The 17,870-nt window shown below is 47.6% G+C and overlaps 1 protein-coding gene across 1 annotated transcript in view; it reads left to right on the forward strand.

The window, feature by feature from the left end:
- The window catches only part of TMEM132C (transmembrane protein 132C), a 174,238-nt gene that overhangs the window by 31,155 nt on the left and 125,213 nt on the right, over positions 1–17,870 (forward strand). Inside the window, exon 2 of the mRNA XM_066199508.1 lies at positions 13,859–14,747. Coding sequence (XP_066055605.1) covers positions 13,859–14,747 — 889 coding nt within the window. The remainder of the gene's footprint in view (positions 1–13,858; positions 14,748–17,870) is intronic.

Genomic DNA, 17,870 nt, shown 5'->3' on the forward strand with positions numbered 1-17,870 from the left:
TTGCTGCCTGGCTGGACTGGATCTGAACCAGGCATCTGGAGGAGGAGAGATCCTTCATTTTCTGTTTGCTGAGATTTCTGAGCTGAAGGATGACAGCTGAGGAGAGGGGACTGGAGGGCAAAAGTAAACACTGATGGTGCAAGGAGGAGGATAAAGTGAGACAACGCACGGCAAATAGCCGTGTGTCACTGGGGACAGTGCTGACTGTGCCAGAGGATCCTGCCCCGTGCTCCATGAGAGCTGTGGCCATGAGAGAAGCCCTGGGAAGCTTTCCCAAAGTGCTGTGTACACTGCTGGGGGCTCGCAGGACACTTCAAAGCAGCGCTCAGAGCCCAGGTCTCCCAGCCCAGGCAGGCGTGCACATCTAAAGTACACACCCGCGTCCTTTGAAAGTGCTGCACAGGGTTCCCACAGCTCTCCCTGCTGCAGGGGGTGGCTGCCCGCAGGAGTTCAGCTTTGCGTGCCTTGGTGTGATGTTGGATGCTTTGTTTGTTCCATCTGAATTGTGATGTCTAGACTCCACGCTGAGGAGAGCAGCACACCTCCTCTGCCTCACACCAGCTTTTTTTTGGGGGGAAGAGCTGCAAGGTTCTGTGGAGAGGGAAGGGGGAGGCTGATTTTTGCAGCCGTGGCATTGCAGGGTGTTTATCCCAAGTCAGGACCAAGGTTCAGAGGGAATGTGTGATCTGCAGAGCGCCTCCGCTAGAGCTGGTTCTAATTAGTCATTTTTATGAGCTCCAGAGTCAGACAAAAACGAGGAGCCCTCCCCTCGTGTAGTTTCCTGTTTGCTGGGTGCATGCAGAAGAGATCTGGCCCTGATGTATGTTAATAATGAGCTGATAATGTAAGCCAGCTGAGAGATGTGGAGTTAGTCTGGTCTGTTGCCAGGCGGGAGGTGAAAGTTCAGGAACTGACTCATGTTGCCAAGACCTGGTCCTGTGGAGAAGGTCTGCTCATTAATAGATTGAGTTTCTCATTAGGGCTACAGAGCATATGCTTACAGCTTTTGGGTTGCAGGCTGAAACCCAATCCCAGTAAAAGCCTGCTGAACAGAGAGAGGCAGATTTACTGGTAAATAAAGGATTAAAGGAACACTTGGCAGGGTTGTTGGACTGGAAACCTGACTGGCCTTTGAAGATTTCTCCATATTGTAGGTCCTCCCTTTAAATTTATACCACGAAGAGACGTGCTCTGCTCTTTACCAGAGGGGCAGGAGCTTTCCATAGTCTGCTCTGCGTCCATCCAGGGTAGAAGATGCTGAAATCTGTCTTCCAAATCAATGCCTGCTATTGCCTTTAAAGTGAAACATCCCTTAAAAGTGGTTAGCTCAGAGGAGCCTGGTGGAAATAAGGCTTCCCTCCCTCCCTTGGAGGCCTTGTCTGCACAGAGAACAGGGCTCTGCATTAGTTTTCAGAGCAAGCAGCTCAGCATTTACAGCATCTCTAAAACTACTCTTGTTCCCTTTGGTTTTTTGAATGAGAGTCTCCAGCAAACAGGCACAACTGCCTGCCTGGGTTCCAGCCTGTGACGTTCATTACAGCTGGCCATCAATGGAGTTCATACTTGGCTAAACAGCTTTAGCAAACTGAAATGCAGACAGGTTTAAATAGACTTATAAAGGGGGAAAAAAAATAAATATATAGCAGTCCAAAAGCCCTACAGCTGACAAGAGTGTTAATACAGCGCATTGGGAATTCAGGGTGGCATTAGCTTTATATATATTTTTTTTTTATTGAAGGAAAAATGATCCCTGTTAAAGTTTTGGTTCTTGAATGTGGGTGATGTAATGGCTCTTGTACCACTCTGCCTTCGCTGGCAAGGGTTACCTGGGGAGACATGGAGCCAAAAGGAACTGCAGGATAGGCTGGTCGGGATGGTAAGAGTTTCTTTTCCTTTTCATGAATTGCACTCGTTGCTTTGTGAGCTAATGAAGGAGACAAAAGTGCAGAAGTGGAGACAGCCGTGAATTTTATCGAACCCCTCTTCCAGCAGAAGGGTTTCCTTTGTTCCTGCCTGCCCAGAAGCCACAGGCATCTTTAATCATTGCCGAAATCCCATTGTCTAGATCCAATAGCCGTGCTGGACCACAGCTTTACTGCAGCCAGATGTCTGACACCAGAGACGTTCCAGCAGGGAGCAGCTTTTGCCTCGCTCAGACTCGATGGGACCAGTCAGGCTGAGAGTTAGCTTAGTGCAAGGGTTGGATTTGCAGTTTGTCGTGCAGAAATGAGCTGTAGCTGTGAGTGTGTGCACAAATAAATGTTTTATCTGCGCTTGTGATGATACACACAAAGAACCATAATATTTCTTTTACATGAGTAAGAATGAGAAGAAAGATGTTTTTTCTAACTCCAAAGCCTCTGTTGAATATCACAGAGCAAGATGTGGTTGTGGAGTCCAGCAGGAGCTCAAATTCCCCTCAGCGATGGAGTTCCTGCAGCAGAGAGGCGTTCCTGGGGATGAGCAGCTGGGCTGCAGCTTGGCTCGGTGTGGATGGATCACACGTGGGTTTGTGTCACCACGGCCGTGTCACAGCTCCTGCCTGGCCCTGGGCACAGTCCCAGCCAGGTGACACTGGGGACAGCCAGGTGACACTGGGGACAGCCAGGTGACACTGGGGACAGCCAGGCCCTTCCAGCCTCCTCAGCCCTGAGTGTGCCTCGGAGTGCCGGCCCCTCGCTGCCAATGGAGCCCAGAAATGATGGAATTCCCTGATGAAATCAGCTTTTCCTCAGCTGTCACCCCATCCCCTGCTCCAGGCTCTGTCACCAGAGCTGCTGTGAAAAAGCCAGCAGGGTGTGAGTGGACAGCAGACGTTGTATTGAGACATCTCTGGCCAGACACATCAGCCCCTCCGTCCCTCAGAGGGCAGATAAAACCGCTGCTAATGCTTAATAACATAAATTTGGAGGAGATCTTATGTAAACATATTCAGCGAGCCCTCATTAATTTCCCTCAGGAGCCAGGCTGAATGAAGATGAGTTTCAAAGAAAGGAAGAAATTAAATTTGTTGTTAAGGGCTGCACATGTTGGGAAGAAATTGTTGGAGGCACTGGGTGGTTTTTTAGCTGTGTGAGTTAGGGATCCGTGGCAGGGACGTGGGGGAGGAGAAAGGTTTGGAAGTTATATTAGGAAGGGATAAAAATAGAGCTTGCAAAATGTATAGCAGGGCTCTATTGCATTGATTTGCAGGGAGCTCTCAGTGATTCTTGAGCACTACAGCACTTTGGGAGCACGACACGTTCAACCTCTTCAAAAGATGGTGCGAGTCATTTGCTGTGCGCAGTTTTGTGGTGCTCAGCATAACAGACTGGCATCCATCATTGTCGTTTGTCTTTGCCATGACTTTAGGGACACTTGAGAAGCAACAGGAAGGTAGGACTCTGTCTTCCACCCACTCCAGACAACGCAGAATTACGACTGAATGACTCTGTTGTACCTTCAGAGCTGCACAGCCCAGCTTTGCCTCGGGCATTAATGCCCTCCCTGAAGCTGCACCAGACTGTTGCTCTGCTTTGAGCATAAACTGGATCCAGATTCTCATCTCCGTCTTAGGCAGGCCTTGATTTTTGGCTTCTGAGCGTGCTCCTTTTGTATAAACCTTATCTTGGAAAGCACAACTTGGTCCCATTGGCTTCTGCCTCCTAATTCCAGGGCTGGAATTGCCAGATGTGTTCTGCCAGACACTTTCCTCAGGTGTGGCACTGATGGAGTGGTTTGGTAACCTTCCTGGGCAGGTTACAGCGAGACATTGGAGCAAATAAAAGAGACTTCAGAGAGCGATTTCTCAATCGTCTTCTCTGCCTTAAAAACGGAATTAAAACCACGTGTTCATCATTCTTCTGCTCCATTTTCTCACTGCGATTTAGCATTCTGTCAGGCCTGCTTGTGTTCCCCTGGAAGATTCCCTCTCTGGATCTCATTTTTCCTTTTGTAGTTTTGCCTTTCCCCTTCTCACTGCCAGCACCACAACCAGTTTGTTCTCCCTGTCGTTTCTCGCCCCACTCGGGTTTCTGGCGCAGGTAATCTGGGGAGAAGAGATGGCAGAAGGGCTGAACTGGGGGCTGGGGCTTGAGGAGCCCCTTCCCTCGGTACCTGGGGTCACCAAACAGCACCCACCGAGCTGGGATGCTCCCACAAAGCTTTGGAGTCAGGACAGGATACTTGAGAGACAGGATTTGGGGTTTGGGGAGTAGCTGCTCTCACCCCAAGATCCACAGTGGCCTTTGCTCTCTTTGGCAGCAGCCAGGGCACTTTAAAACCAGCCCGTGGAGGTGCTGGGAGCGCAAAGACACCAAAGTGGTGCTCCAACCGTCCCTTTTGATGAATCCCTGGGAAAGAAGGTGTTTAAGCAGATAGATTTCCGCTCGGTTTCTGTCCTGCTGCTCTTCTGGAATGATGAGTTGCTTTGTGCTATGTGACAAAGAATTACTTGGAGGTTAAAGGTGACGCCGAGTTCATTTCCCGGACGGGCAGGGCCGTCCCCCACCCCCTCAGCCTCATTTCTCAATTAATCTTCTCGTAAATCCTCGCTGCTTTTTTGAAATGGAGATGATTAGCAGGGTTGTAGCCAGGATATTGGGATGTTCTGGCACGGTTTAAGTCACAGTTTGCATACAAGCAACTATTTAATACATGCAGATATTAAAAATGTGAGTGCACTGCATCTGTTAGTGTTCCAAATTCCTCCATGAGGCAGAGGAGGAGAACAAAGTAAAGAAGGATGAGTGGCTGCTTTACTCTGAAATTAAATTTTCATATAAATAATAAACTTGGCTTTTTTCAAGGAGCAATTAAAAAATATTTTTTGGGGCCGGCTCATTGCTGGTATATCAATGGGGATTTTTCTGTCTTTTGCAAAAGTTTATTGATTTCTACCAGTGGTGAAACTTTCCTGAGGGTGAAATTCTGCAACAGTTAGTGCCGATCCAAGTCAGTACTTCCAGGGCCTTTTTTCCTCCACGATTTAGATGTTTTACACCAAGTTTGCAGATTCCCGGAGACGCCAGGCAGCGGAGGTTGAGGCTCCTGGTTCCCACTCGGGAAAGCTGACAGACTGGAGTCTAATCCTGGCAGCATTTGCTACCCTGCCTTGCCAAGTTCCATCCATCAGCAGCAAGGCTCTTCCATCCTCTTTCCTTCCCCGCTTTGGTGCCTTTCGCCTGCTGCTTTCACCTGCAGTGCCCCAGCCCCTGCTCCTGTCTGGTGTCTGTGCTTGGCTTTGGTGGAACCTCCTGGAGAACTCGGTCACGCTGCCCGAGTTCCCTGCCTGGATAATGGGAAAAATGATTTTAGCTGTTGGATATTCAGCTGCTGAGGTGGGATGTGTAGCTTTTGGTCTCATGCTTGGGGTGTTTTGGGGTTTTTTTGAAAATTTTTTTTCCTAGAATTTTTTTTTGTTTTGTAAATAGGAGAAATGTTTTTGTAACTGTACCTATGTTATTCATTCTTTTTCCTAAGAAAAACAACTTCTTGCTGTCCCTCTGCTCTGACCAATGTGAGTGAAGAGGTTTGTCTTTGTGTCACCAATCAGATTGGTCTGTGTGGAATAGTATAAAAAGAAAACACATCCCAAAAGTAGAAAGAGTCATTTTCAGCCTTCTAAATCTCGAAGTCTGTGTCGTTGGAGTGTAAAACAGCCTCAGGGATGGGAGGTCTGGAGGGGTTTATTCCCAGAAGCGTCCAGGACCCTGGGAACAGCAGCCCTGGGATGTGAGTTGCCAGTTAGGAACCTGCCAAGATGTGTCCTAAAAGTTATTACAAACCCCAGGGAGAGCCTGGCTCAGATCTGATTGCAAGAAACCCTTTTTCCCTTCTCAGCCTCGGAATAATTACTCACTGCCAGGTTATCCCTGGCTCTTTGAGTAATTTCCCTTGTAGCAGTGCGATGCAGAGCCCAGTGGAGGCTGGGGCTCAGTGTGGGGCAATGTGAGATAAAGTCCTGTTGTTTGTGTTGCCGGCTGCCTTTATTTTAAATTAGTACGTGTTTACGAGAAAAAAAAATTCTCTTTTTTTCTTTCTGGATGGTAAGGGGAAAACCCTTGTAATTAATTTATTGAGTCCTCTGTGTCCTCCTTCTACACTTTGGCAGCTGAAAGCTTCATCCTGTGCAGGTCTGAGCTCTTGGGTGCTCTTGGCTCTTGTTGGTTTTCGTGGCACTGAAGAGTGCTGAGCAAATTGCCCCCATTGAGGCTCTAGGACCCTAATCTCTCTTTAAACAAGGAGCCGTCAAAGCAATTCAGTGTCTAAACAGAGGAGTGAGTGCTTATCAGCATCTGACAGAGACTTAAACAGCAGAGGAAAGCACAGAGCTATTAAAAACTAGAGAAGGAGAGACAGGACAAGGAATTGATTCATTGCCAAGGCCAGAACTTGTTCAAGTTTGTAACTTACATCTTGCCAGTTCCCATTTTTATGACACTTGAGTACTTGGGGGAAAAAAAAAACCCAACCAGCTAACTGTGATATTTGCGTATTTCTCTCAGGATGGCATTCTGGCCAGAATTTAAAACGGTGTGGAGGCTTTGGTGAGCCGTCCTGTTTGGCTAAATTTGATACATCCCCTGCAGAGAAGTGTCTTTTATGTAATTGTAGTGCCATGAAAATTAGGCTCCTTCAGCTGCCTGTGTTGAGTGGAAGATAATCAGCCCAGGTCTCTGAAAAGGTACTGGTGAAGGTAGAAAATACCCATCACACTGTCTGCCTTTTCCCCACTCCATGACCGCCACTGGGTTATTTCTGCCCGCTTTAAAGACCAGGAGAAAAACACCCCAGACAGTGTTTTACTCAGTCTTCTGTGCGATGAACTCGACGTGGTTTTGACTCGCAAAAGTCAATCAAACTGAACGACAGCTCCTCTCATTTCACCGCCGGAGGAAACTGGGTTGCAGAGCTTTCCTGTGGCTACCACATGTTTTTGACGGAGCTGGCAATAAACTCGGGTGTCCTAAATCCTCCTCTCCTTCCCAACCACCAGACAGGGACGGGCTCGAAGCGCTGTTTGCTTTGTTCCGTGCAGAATCCACGGAGTTTGCCACAATGAGGCGAGCAGGGAAAGGCCAGCGTGTGACATTTCGTGTGCTGCTCACAGGACACTGACATTTCCAGCCTCTGGCCGGCACAAAACCTGAGCGGTGCCTGTAGAGAAGGAGTTTTCCGAGCCTTCTCTCTCAACAAAAGCTTTCATTAGTGGAAAAATCGGGTTTGCAGGTATTTATCTTCCGGTTGCACGCAGCAAACTGGCTTAAATAGGTCAGATGGGCTCGGCAGTGGAGACAATTGGGAATGTCAGCGCTGGGAGGGGGAGTGATTCCCGAAATCTTCGTTGACCTTTGCATGTACACTGTTGTTTTACAGACTCTTAAGGTCATCAGGCAGTCTGAGAAAACCATTTATAGATTTCAGTCCTGAATGTCAGGCAGTCTTTGACTAACGCAGCTCCGTGAATGGAGGGTCAGGGAGAAGATAGACCTGTAATAAAAAGGGTATTTTGCAGCCAAAGGGTGGGATGTACAGAACTGCAAAAAAAAAAAAACCCCAAAACATTGGAGGCTGTTATTAAAACGTTGGAAATGCAGTTTTCTGAGAGTTCTGTGTTTCCAAATCAGACTTTAAAGCTTCTCTTTCCTGTTGGTGAAAAGGCTGTGCCTCCCAAGCAGCTATTTGTGGTTCGTACACGTGTCTGTTGTGTTGGTAATCCCGTGGAAAATGGAACAACCTGACAGATGTTGGATAAGGCTTTAGAATGCAGAGGTCTAATCCTGGGTTCTAATCGATGCAGCTAAAACAGGGAGTTTTACATGTGGTTAATGACACTGCTGTGGATGGTGTGCACATCAGTGCAAGCGTTCTGATCACCCTTTTAATTCTGGCTCAGTTTCCTGGCAATGGGCTCCATCATCTAATCATGCTCTGTTTGAAATACTTTTTTTTCCCCCCATCGCTCAGTTTCGGTGACCATCCCGTTGTTTTTATGTTTCCAGGGAGTGCAGAGGTTCCTGGTGTCCCTTTGTTCCGTCCTTGCTTTAGGTCCTTGTCATGTTCCTGACAGCCCTGAAATGCCACTCTTTGCCTCTGCTGGAGAATGGGGCAAGTGTTCCCTTCTGAACTAAATCCAGGACTGTCTGTAGAACTTCAGTGGAGATACGAGCAGTGGTAATATACAAAGGATAAATTCATTAAGGATATACTCCCAAAATGTGAGACAAGTCTATTTAATGGAATGTTATTGCAGTTTTTCATTTAGCAATATACTGAATGAACGAAGTTAATCTCTCCCGCTGAAATAAAACAGGAAATTTCTTCACAATGCCTGATTATAATGGCTCCCAACAAGCTTTTCAATGTGGTTTAATTGAACTCTGATCTAGGCTTGTGTCTCTGTCTGGGTTTAAAACGTGTCCGGTTGGTTAGCAGACTCTGTACTCCCATAAATGTGAACAGGAATGTCCCATCCCAGGTCAATCTGCAAACCACTGCAGGTACAAACCTATCCCTGGACTTCAGCTTTCAGTTTGGGGAACTCTGGATTCAAAAAAGAACTGCTGAAATAATTTTGTTGGCATTAATTTTGTTTGATGCAATTGCCCTCACCAGGTGCTGACGGAATATTTGAGAATAGGCTGCAATTTCCCTCGACTGTCTGCTCTGTGGATTTCTTTGCCAGATTTCTTTGCAGAGTTTGTTTTTAGCTTCACAAATTGATCATCAGAAGCTTTTGACACTTGACGTTGCCTGTGTGCAATTAGTCCAGGAGCGTCTCTGACCCCTCAGAGGGTGAGGCCGCAGACGTGATGGGCACACGTGAGGAGCAGCAGCTGTGCCTTCTGCAGCCACCCTGCCATCCTGCTGATCTTTTTGAATTCTCACAGAACTGTAGTTTTTAAGCCAGAGAGGAGTATGAGGCTCCAGCTGTCCCTGTAACTTGTGCTGAGAAAACCAATTCCACCTTTCAGGGGGAATCCAGTCTGGATGTGAAGACATGGACGAGCTGTTGCTCCCTTTGTTGCAATACTTAATCAACCTCACAGTTCAAAATCTGCTCCATGTCCTGGATTTGAGCTTGTTTGGTTTAAGATTCCACTCAGCCTTTGCATCAGCAGAATTTTCTATTTCTAGATGTTAAGGAAAGGGAACTTGGAGGGGATGAGAGTACAGCTAAGGTCATTCTGAGGTCTAAGTGAATGTATTTGCTGAGCTCCAGTTCTGAGCTAAACATTGCTGCAAAGATTTCGTTCACTGGGAAGTCACTAAATGGGACTGAATGTGGTGCTGGCACAGAAAATGAAGGGAAAATGAAGCAGCAAACATAGCTGCTGACATTTGGTGGCGAAGGAAACATCTGTGCTGATTGAAGTGGATCTTCCCGACTTTCATTCTTTCCCTGTTCTGTAGTTCCTGAGCTGGAATTTGTGATTTGCTCTGCGAGGGCAGGACAGGTTTGTCGTGGAAGATGGAGTCAGAAGAGAATTATAGGGTGGGGGTTTTGTGAGGGCATGGTTGGTGTAAGGCGCTCACCGAGGGGCAGCTGGGAATGGGTGTCCATGGAAGGAACTGGGACGATCTTTTAGAGCATTTGCAGGATTTTAGGTGATGGTGGTGCTGTGGATAATATTTTGTTTCTTAAAACTCCGGCGGCATGGAAGTGGAACAAAGATTACAATCCGTATGGTGCAGCATTCAGTTACAGCCAGGTTCAGGAATGGAGGAAGGGGACTGGTAAAGCTGCTGGGAAAAGGAGGGAGAAGATCCTGCCTTAAAAGTTACAGAATTCTTGGTGGGAGCTTCAGCTGTGCTGCAGTGCTGGGCTCACAGGAGAACACACAGGGATCTGTTCAGCACTTTTCCTCTGCTTTGTCTCCTGCAAGGGGCAAAATAAATAATAATTGTGCCTCTGAGGGCCAGACAAGGTGCAGGGGAGGCTTCTCACATCACTCCTCCTTTGCATGGGCAGATGTCTTCTGCTCCTCCCTGTCATGTAGGACACAAAGATGAGAGACTCCAAATATTTCAGAAGGCAAAGAGCACAGAAAAAAAGCCTTTATTGTCTAATTCTTACTGCCTTTTGTGAGGTGTTCCCATCCAGACTGAACGTGGTTGGTGAACAGGAACGACACCTCTCTGATCCCGTGGGTTAAACCAGAGAAACAGCAAAACACCACCTGGAGAAAGATTGTTCTGAGAGAGGAGAGTTGTTTGCCAGGATTGTTTTGAGGAGAAGCTTTCCTCAGAAATTTTTCCTTGGGAAAAAGTTAGCAGCTGCTAGCAGGCTAAAAAAAATCTCTCAGGCCCAGAAATATCAGGCGCACCCCTCCCTGCCTCCTCTGGCTCAGGACCTTGTGGCTGAGGGGACGGGCAGATGGTTGCCTTGAAGGCTCAGTGGCTCATCAAACATCAGGCACTGAAGATCCGTGGCCATTGGCCAGTAATCTCCCACCCACTAAGAGCTAAACCCTTAATTCCCTGCCCAAAAGAAAGTCACTTCAAACCGACCTCATAAAAGAACAGCTCAAAGATTATTAAGCTTTTATGACTGTTCCAGTGAATCCAGCACCCAGGGCTCCAGCTCCGTGTGAAATACCCCCAAAGAAAATTCCTCTTCTGCTGGAATCCAAGGAATAATAACAATAATAATAATAATAATAATAATAATACAGATCAGAAGTCACTGTTTCCCATCCACTGGGCTGCAGGAATTTGAGCTGCTCTGTCACACTGGAGCCAGTGATGTGCTTAGCAGATGCTTGCTTGGGTTCAGATGAAGTGCTGCAGAGACATATGATGCCAGAAGAAGGATTAAAAAGTCACCAGGCTGTTAGAAAGAAGAAGTAATTACTTGTAAGCCTTCTCTTTTGTTCTTGGCTAATACTGGCTTTGTTTGATGGTTGTTAACCTCTTCCATGCAGGACTTCATCTCTGGGCAGCTCTAACTCCTGCTGGATGATGGAACAGATTTTAAAATGGGAAAATCTGCTCCAGAGCACCTGGAAAAAAAGCACTGATAGGCAGAGCTGCTCTTCTAAAAATTAGTTTTTCAGGTAGATAAAGTAAACACGGCTTAATGGTTCTTTAAAATAATAACTTGTGATGTGGAACTCAGGAAAAACCCATGGCATCTTGTTTAAATAGATTCTCTGATAAATTAAAGAACTTTGAAACTGAGCTGATCAAGCATACAGAAATGTTCTCAGGAAATGTTGGTAATTAATTATACCAGGACGTGAAAGTTATTGGGTAGAGATGAAGAGAATAGAACAAATCCCTTAAGTGATGGCCTGCAGTTGCTGATGCATGATGTTGAGATTCTAAAAATAAAATGGACAATTTAAACTACCAGTTTTATCAGTAAAAGGCTTAAAGTGCTTAAATAAATTGTCTAAAGTACAGCCTTCAGTATAGAAATACAGGAATCCATTATGTATGGTATGAAAGTGGGTGGAAATCTTCAGACTACAATAAAAAAGAGAAAAAAGAGTGAAGCCTTTTTTTCTCTTTTTGCTGTCAGTCTGGCCACATGGGCTTTGCTGTTTGTGTTCAGCTTATTAAGGCAGAAGTTGCATGACTTCTTCTTAATATTGGGCCAAGTCCTACATACCTCATGCATGTGATTACCCAGGATAAATGAAGTGCCTGCAAAAATGAGCCCACTGTCTGTCTGAGGATAATGTGCAGCAGCAAAAGTCCCGGGAATTGCACCAGAACAGCTGCTAAGTCTCAAAGCTCAGATCCTGACCAACAACCCTTTGAAATCCCAGGACTCCACTTGTCTCTGCAGCCTGCTGAGTTTGTTTATTTCTGATTTGTGTGGCTCTGTGGAAGGCAGAGATTCCCTCAGGAGCGGCGGTGGGGCCGTGTCTGGAGTATCCCTGCTCATGGAAACACCGCAGCACAACTGTCTGTGTGCTTAAATCAATCCGTGCTTTCCTTCACCGAGCGTTTGTGGGATTTAGCCTCAGCCCTCTGGAACCACGGGGCTTTGGCTGAGCAGCAGGACACCTGAGAGAGGAATTCTCAGCAGTCACCACGCCAAATTCAGTAGCCAGACTGGCCACCAAGAAGTGGACTTCTTGGCTAGCAAACGTGGTGTTTTAATTTAAAGGAACGTTGGCATCTGTCATGTGAGGTGTCAGTGGTTGTTTCCTGCAGGGCTGCAGGGAGGGGAGCAGGAGGTGGGTGAAGGGGCTTCGAGAGGAAACTCCTGCATGAGGAATCCAAACTCTTGTTCTGCTGCTGGACCAAAGAAATCTGTAGGTTTTCCTCTTTCCTTGCAAGGCCCATGGTCCAAAGTGGATCTTCCTTGTGTTCTTTTAGAAGTGTCAGAGCTCTTTGGGATGGAAGGCTGACAGACTCAGGTCAGGAGGTGGCATTTGTCCCGTCTTTTTTAGCAGAATTAAAGCGTGTGCCCGAGGATTGGAGGGCTGTAACAGTGGGCTAAGCCAGTGTTTTATGTTTTAAATGTGATTCTGCCTGACAGAGAGGGTGTTGTGCTGCTAATTCACTCTTTCTTCTCCTATTTTTACCTTTTTGTTTTGTTTAAATTTCTGCCCAGTCACGGCAGTTTGCTCGGTTGCGAGAACAACTCCTACCATCCAGTGGTGGTGCATGAATTAAACATGAGCGAACACATCTTAATTCCTTATTTCAAATTTATGGCTGCTGTCCTTTGAGAGTTCTGCTTTCCCCCTCCTCTACATTTGTCTCCTTCTCTTCTTAATTACCTCACACCTGCCTTCCAAAGCTCTTCCCTTCCCTGCGCTCTGGCATTGCACACTCTGCAGGGCTGCAGTGGGCTTGTCTGTCAGCAGCCATTTGGTGTCATGACAGGGATCGATTGTTTATTCATTACTTGAAAACATTTAATTACATTTGACTGCATAATTAGCACGTTAGCAGCCAGACATGCCAGGGCAGCAAATGTGATTCGCAGAAATCCCCAGGCTGCAGCCCTTTGTGAGGAAGGTGGTGAGACTTGTCTCTGTGGGGTGTTTTGGGATCCTCAGGTGTTCTGAGTTCCAGATGAATTCCGTGTTGTCCTTATTGTTACATTTATTCTTTAAAGAGCTGGACCTACACAGAACCTTAAATCCTGATTCCCTGAGAGCACAGGAACTGAGGGCGAAGCTCTGTTTCTTCAGTACTCAAGAAGTGCAGCACTAGATGCCTTTCCCTTCTGTACCTATAGTCAGTCCTTTCAGTAGGAGTTAAGAAGAGGGGTTGTAAGCTGTGTGACATAATCAACTCGTATTTTAATTCTCCTCCCCTGTTATCTGCCCTAATTTAGACAATACATTTTGCCTTTCAGCAGTGTGTTATGAATCTTTATGGGAAAACATTTAGGTCAAAAGGAATCTGATGTGTAGCTGAAAAGTTGAAATTGGCCAGCACGTGCTGATTCTCTCTGTGTGCGTCTTATATATTAGTACTGGTTGAAATACTTCTGGGTAGTGATGCCCATCTGCATTTAAAGAACTTAGGGAATTGAGATACTGTCAGTATTTTACCACGGAGATATGGACTATAGTGCCAGAAATAAAAGAGCAAGGTTACCTGACAGAGGGAGTGAAATGGTTGTGTGTGTGTGAGTCCTTAGAAAAGAGCTTTGTCCATAGAGCAGAAATCCCCTTGGATCCTGCAGGGCTGGTGATGAGCAGCCCTGGGGGCTGTTGCTCACTGGGCTCTCCTGACGTGCCGCATTTTATATTCTTTTTGCAAACGTAATGCAGAAAAGAATTATCTCTATCTGAAGATGTAGCTACCCTGTAAATAATTTTTGCATGGAATAGTGCTTGCCCCTGACTTTCCATGTGCCTCCACTGAAGCCAAAAGCAGACTTGGTCTAACTCACCTTTTCTTCTATTAGTGACAGAGTGTCGAGGGGTCCTGGACAATAACCAGCGATTTTCTTCGTTGCCCACGTACCTCCCCGTGAGCTACCGGCTCTTCAACGCCGAGACGTCTTTCTTCCTCAAAGAAGCCAACCAGGACTTCATGAGAAACTCCAGTTTGCAGTCCAGGGTGGAGTCATTCTTCCCCTACAAAGCCAAGAGACCTCCCGTGCTGAACGCCAGCTACGGCCCCTTCTCCGTGGAACAGGCCGTGCCGCAGGACCTCATGTCGACCTCCAGCTCCTTCGGCTCCGCCAACAAGTTCACCTACAACTGGAAGCTGCAGGCCTACATCCTGAGCACCAAGATCTACCTGAGCAAGCCGCGGGTGCAGGTGCTGTTCTACATCGTGGGCAGGGACTGGGACGAGTACAGCCCGGCGGAGCGGCTGCCCTGCCTGCGCGTGTTCGCCTTCCGCGAGACGCGCGAGGTGCGCGGCAGCTGCCGCCTCGCGGGGGACCTGGGGCTCTGCGTGGCCCAGCTGGAGCTGCTGCCCAGCTGGTTCAGCCCTCCCTCCGTGCTCACGGGCAGGAAGAAGCCAGCGGAGCAGCTGGAAGGGAGCCCCGTGGAGCTTTACTACACGGTGCAGCCCGGGGATGAGAAGGGCGAGTGCACGGCCGAGGATCTCCGCAAGGGTAACGCCATCCGGCCCGGGAAGGACGGAGTGGATGAGAGCATGGCGCACCTGCAGAGGATCGGCTCTGTCAGCCTCTACAGGGGCCAGGAGGCCTCCCAGCTCACCGAGCTGCGCCTGGACAGCAACGTGGTGGTGTGGCTGCCCTCCAAGCCCGTCAAGCAGGGGGAGGTGGTGAACGTTTACGTGACCATCGCCAACAACTCCACGGTGGATCAGTTCATCCTCAGGTAAGGAGCTCGGCTGGGCGCGTTTCTGACGTGGGGACGCGGGATGAATCTCAACTGCTTGAAAGCTGATCCCCTCTGAAAGTTGCTCCTAGGCATGGAAATATTTTCCTCCTTGCATGCTCTGAGGAGGAATGAAAGCTGCCACCACCGGGGGGTTTGTAGCGTGTCTGCCGTGCCGTTTATGGCAGGCCCACAGTGTGCAGCAAGGTACAAAACTGCTGCTTTAGCAGGGCCCTTCCTGCGCCACGACAGACAGCGAGGCATCGGAAAACTTCTCTGCTTTATGGCGCTTTTAAAATCAGGTTTTTATTGCACAGGCATGGAGTTTGAAGGCAGAAAAACTTCAATTACCTGCTTTTCTGTAAGTGCTCTGGCAGAGCTTGCCTCTCCCACACACAGAGTGGTTTTGTTGGGAGAGCTCTGTAGGGAGGGTTTAACTATCCACTTGCAGTTAAGCAGTGTTTGTCTTTGGCAGCACATTTGTCCTTTAAATAAAGCCCAAGGTGTTTGATATTGCTGCTGCCTGCAAGGGGCTGTTAGAAGAGAGTGCCATTATTTTGGACAGGAGTGGGAACACAGGAACTGCCTTACTGGGTCAGATCACTTCCCTTTTATTTTCATTTTTAGCAGTTTCCCTACCGATCAGATGAAAATCCTTTGAGGATGACAATGACTGGGAACCTTGTTAATCACTGAAAAATTTGATGTATCTTTTTTTAACTTGTTACCAGGCTTTAAATTCAGTGGAAATTTCCACGGTGATAAGCAACAATTGCTCTCTAAAGCCTCAGGGAACCAGTTTCCCAAAAGATTGTGCACATGAAAGAATTTATTTCTAAGGCTTATATGAATTAGATTAATACATAGTTGACAACCACCGAGGAGAATGGCCTTTAGAACAGGAAGTGTCGCTTGGCAGATAAAAGGCTTTTATTTGAAAAAAGGCGGATTTTAGTCATCCCAGAACCGTTGTGGTGTTTGCAGCTTTGGTTAAATTGGTGAGATAATCTCCCAGACACCTGTTTACTGAGTGAAACCTCGGCGGTAGAAGTATTTTCTGATGTCGTTACTCCTCTTCTATCGAAAATCCCTTTACACAAAGTAGAAACAGAACGCTTCGGCACATGACAGACACAGCTGTGGTGAAAGGAGAAATCCCGAGGCAGTGAACTGGGTGTTTGTTGGGCGACTGGGAGTGGGGATCACTCTCGGAAGGTCCTTGGCACTGCCTTTATTTTCCTGAGAAGCGAGGTGGAGACAAACAAGCTCGTTGAAATCTGGGGCTGTATTTCTTTGCTCAGAAATGGATCTGGCTGGGAGGTGCAGGAGGCAGAGGTGGGAATGTGGGGTGCTGGGGATTTCCTGTGTGACTTTGCTGTTATGGACAGAGAGGACTGGCGTTTGGTTTGGGAGCATTTACCTGGGATGCAGCCTGACACAGGTTGGTGTATTGGTGGTTCTGTGCCAGCACAAATGCAGAGCTCAGGCTGTGTTCTCTTGCTGAGAACACCCTTTTGGTGGAAAGCTGATTTGCAGTTTTGCTTAACGTTACTCTGAACCAGACGCAAGAGCAGAAGAGGCTGAAAACCTAAATTTTTTTGAAGTGGCTTTTTCTTACTTCCAGTGGGGATGGGGAGGTGGTCGTTGTCTTCCAGACTTCTGGAAATGAGCCCTGTTCAGTGTGCTTCCTCCTCTCCACGACCCTGGCAAGACGATGAATGTGAGATGTTGCAAAGCAATTTGGATTTGAGCTCTCAGAGGCATGGTGGATCTGCCAAGGCTGTGGATCTGTGCAGCTGCTGAGGCCCAGAATGGGAGCTTTGCTTGAGGTGTACAGGAGGGGAACTCCACGTGAAGGAAAGGAAATGGTTCTCACTGCTTTGCTGCCAGGCAGAGGCTGTGTGGGACCATCCCACCAGCTGGGAACTCTGTTCTGTTGTTTGCAGAGGTTTTTGCAGAGGTTTTTGGAACCCTGGGGGCTGAAAATTGCAGCCTTTCTGAGCTGAGGGGTGCTGACCCTCAGGCAGGCACCGCGTTTCACCTGAGGCCATGGAACAGGCTCCCAAAATTGTGTGACAGCACAGCGGCTGTGGGTGTGTAGTTAGAGTGGCGGTGTGTGATCTCACAGGGTAAAGACACAGGTCTGGAGTTTTGGTATGTAGTGATGTGTGTGGGCCCAGATGGAGGATTCAGGGCGTTGTCTGCGTTCTTCCTCTTCACCTTCTTCTTCCTCTTCTTCCCAGATTTGGGTGGTTTTCTCTAACTGGGTGAAGGATGTCTGCATTGCAAACCTCCAATGGTCACTATTGGGCCAAAAGCATCAATAACGTGGGTGTCACTTTGGCATTGGGTGATTCTGGTAGGAGTTAGGTATTCTCCATTTTGTCTCGTTTCTTTAAGTGGCAGGCTGGAGCTCACGCTGTAAATACTGTAAATAGATAAGATACAAAAAACAACCAAGACTGAACTCAACTCTACATTTCCCGTGTCTCTCATCCTGACTGTAACAGAACTGTAACAGTGAAAGGCTGGCGAAGCCAGGTGGAGGTTCCCAGATCTGTGGTGGAAATGTGCTGCCTTCAGTGCCACCTCCGAGGCGTGGAAGGTGTGGAGAGTGAGGCAGGATCCCGTGGAGTGTCTGTGCCTCAGAAAGAGCCCAGAGAGCAGAGCAGCCAGGGAGTAGCAGCAGTGCATATGCTGGGGCTGCCTGGGGGCCCCCTTAACCTTCTCCTTGGCCATTTGCCTGCTCAGAGAGAGCTGTGTGCTCTCATCCTCGTGGGTTCCCAGCCCTACATCCTGTGACATGCACTCACATTTAATCATCCTAAAGAAAAAACACACCACACATTATCCCCGGGCACCGGGGGCTTGTTTATTTTCTGCTCCTTGTATATTATTCATTGAGGTATTGCAACATGCAGAGCTGAAGCAAACAGCATGTGATCGTTGCTTGGGGGGGGTGGGAAATAATAGCTACAAATCTTCTCTGGCAAAAGGGAAGCAGACTGGTCTAAATGACCTCATAGCCACAAATCATGGCGATTGAGAGCGTGGTCTTAAACTGTGTCTTCATTCACAATCCTGGTGCTATCTGTGAATTTATCCATGTTCCTAAATTGTGTC

This window comes from Chamaea fasciata, unplaced genomic scaffold, assembly GCF_029207755.1.
Source record: "Chamaea fasciata isolate MVZ Bird 193981 ecotype frontalis unplaced genomic scaffold, bChaFas1.0.hap1 SCAF_18, whole genome shotgun sequence".
NCBI lineage: Eukaryota > Metazoa > Chordata > Aves > Passeriformes > Sylviidae > Chamaea > Chamaea fasciata.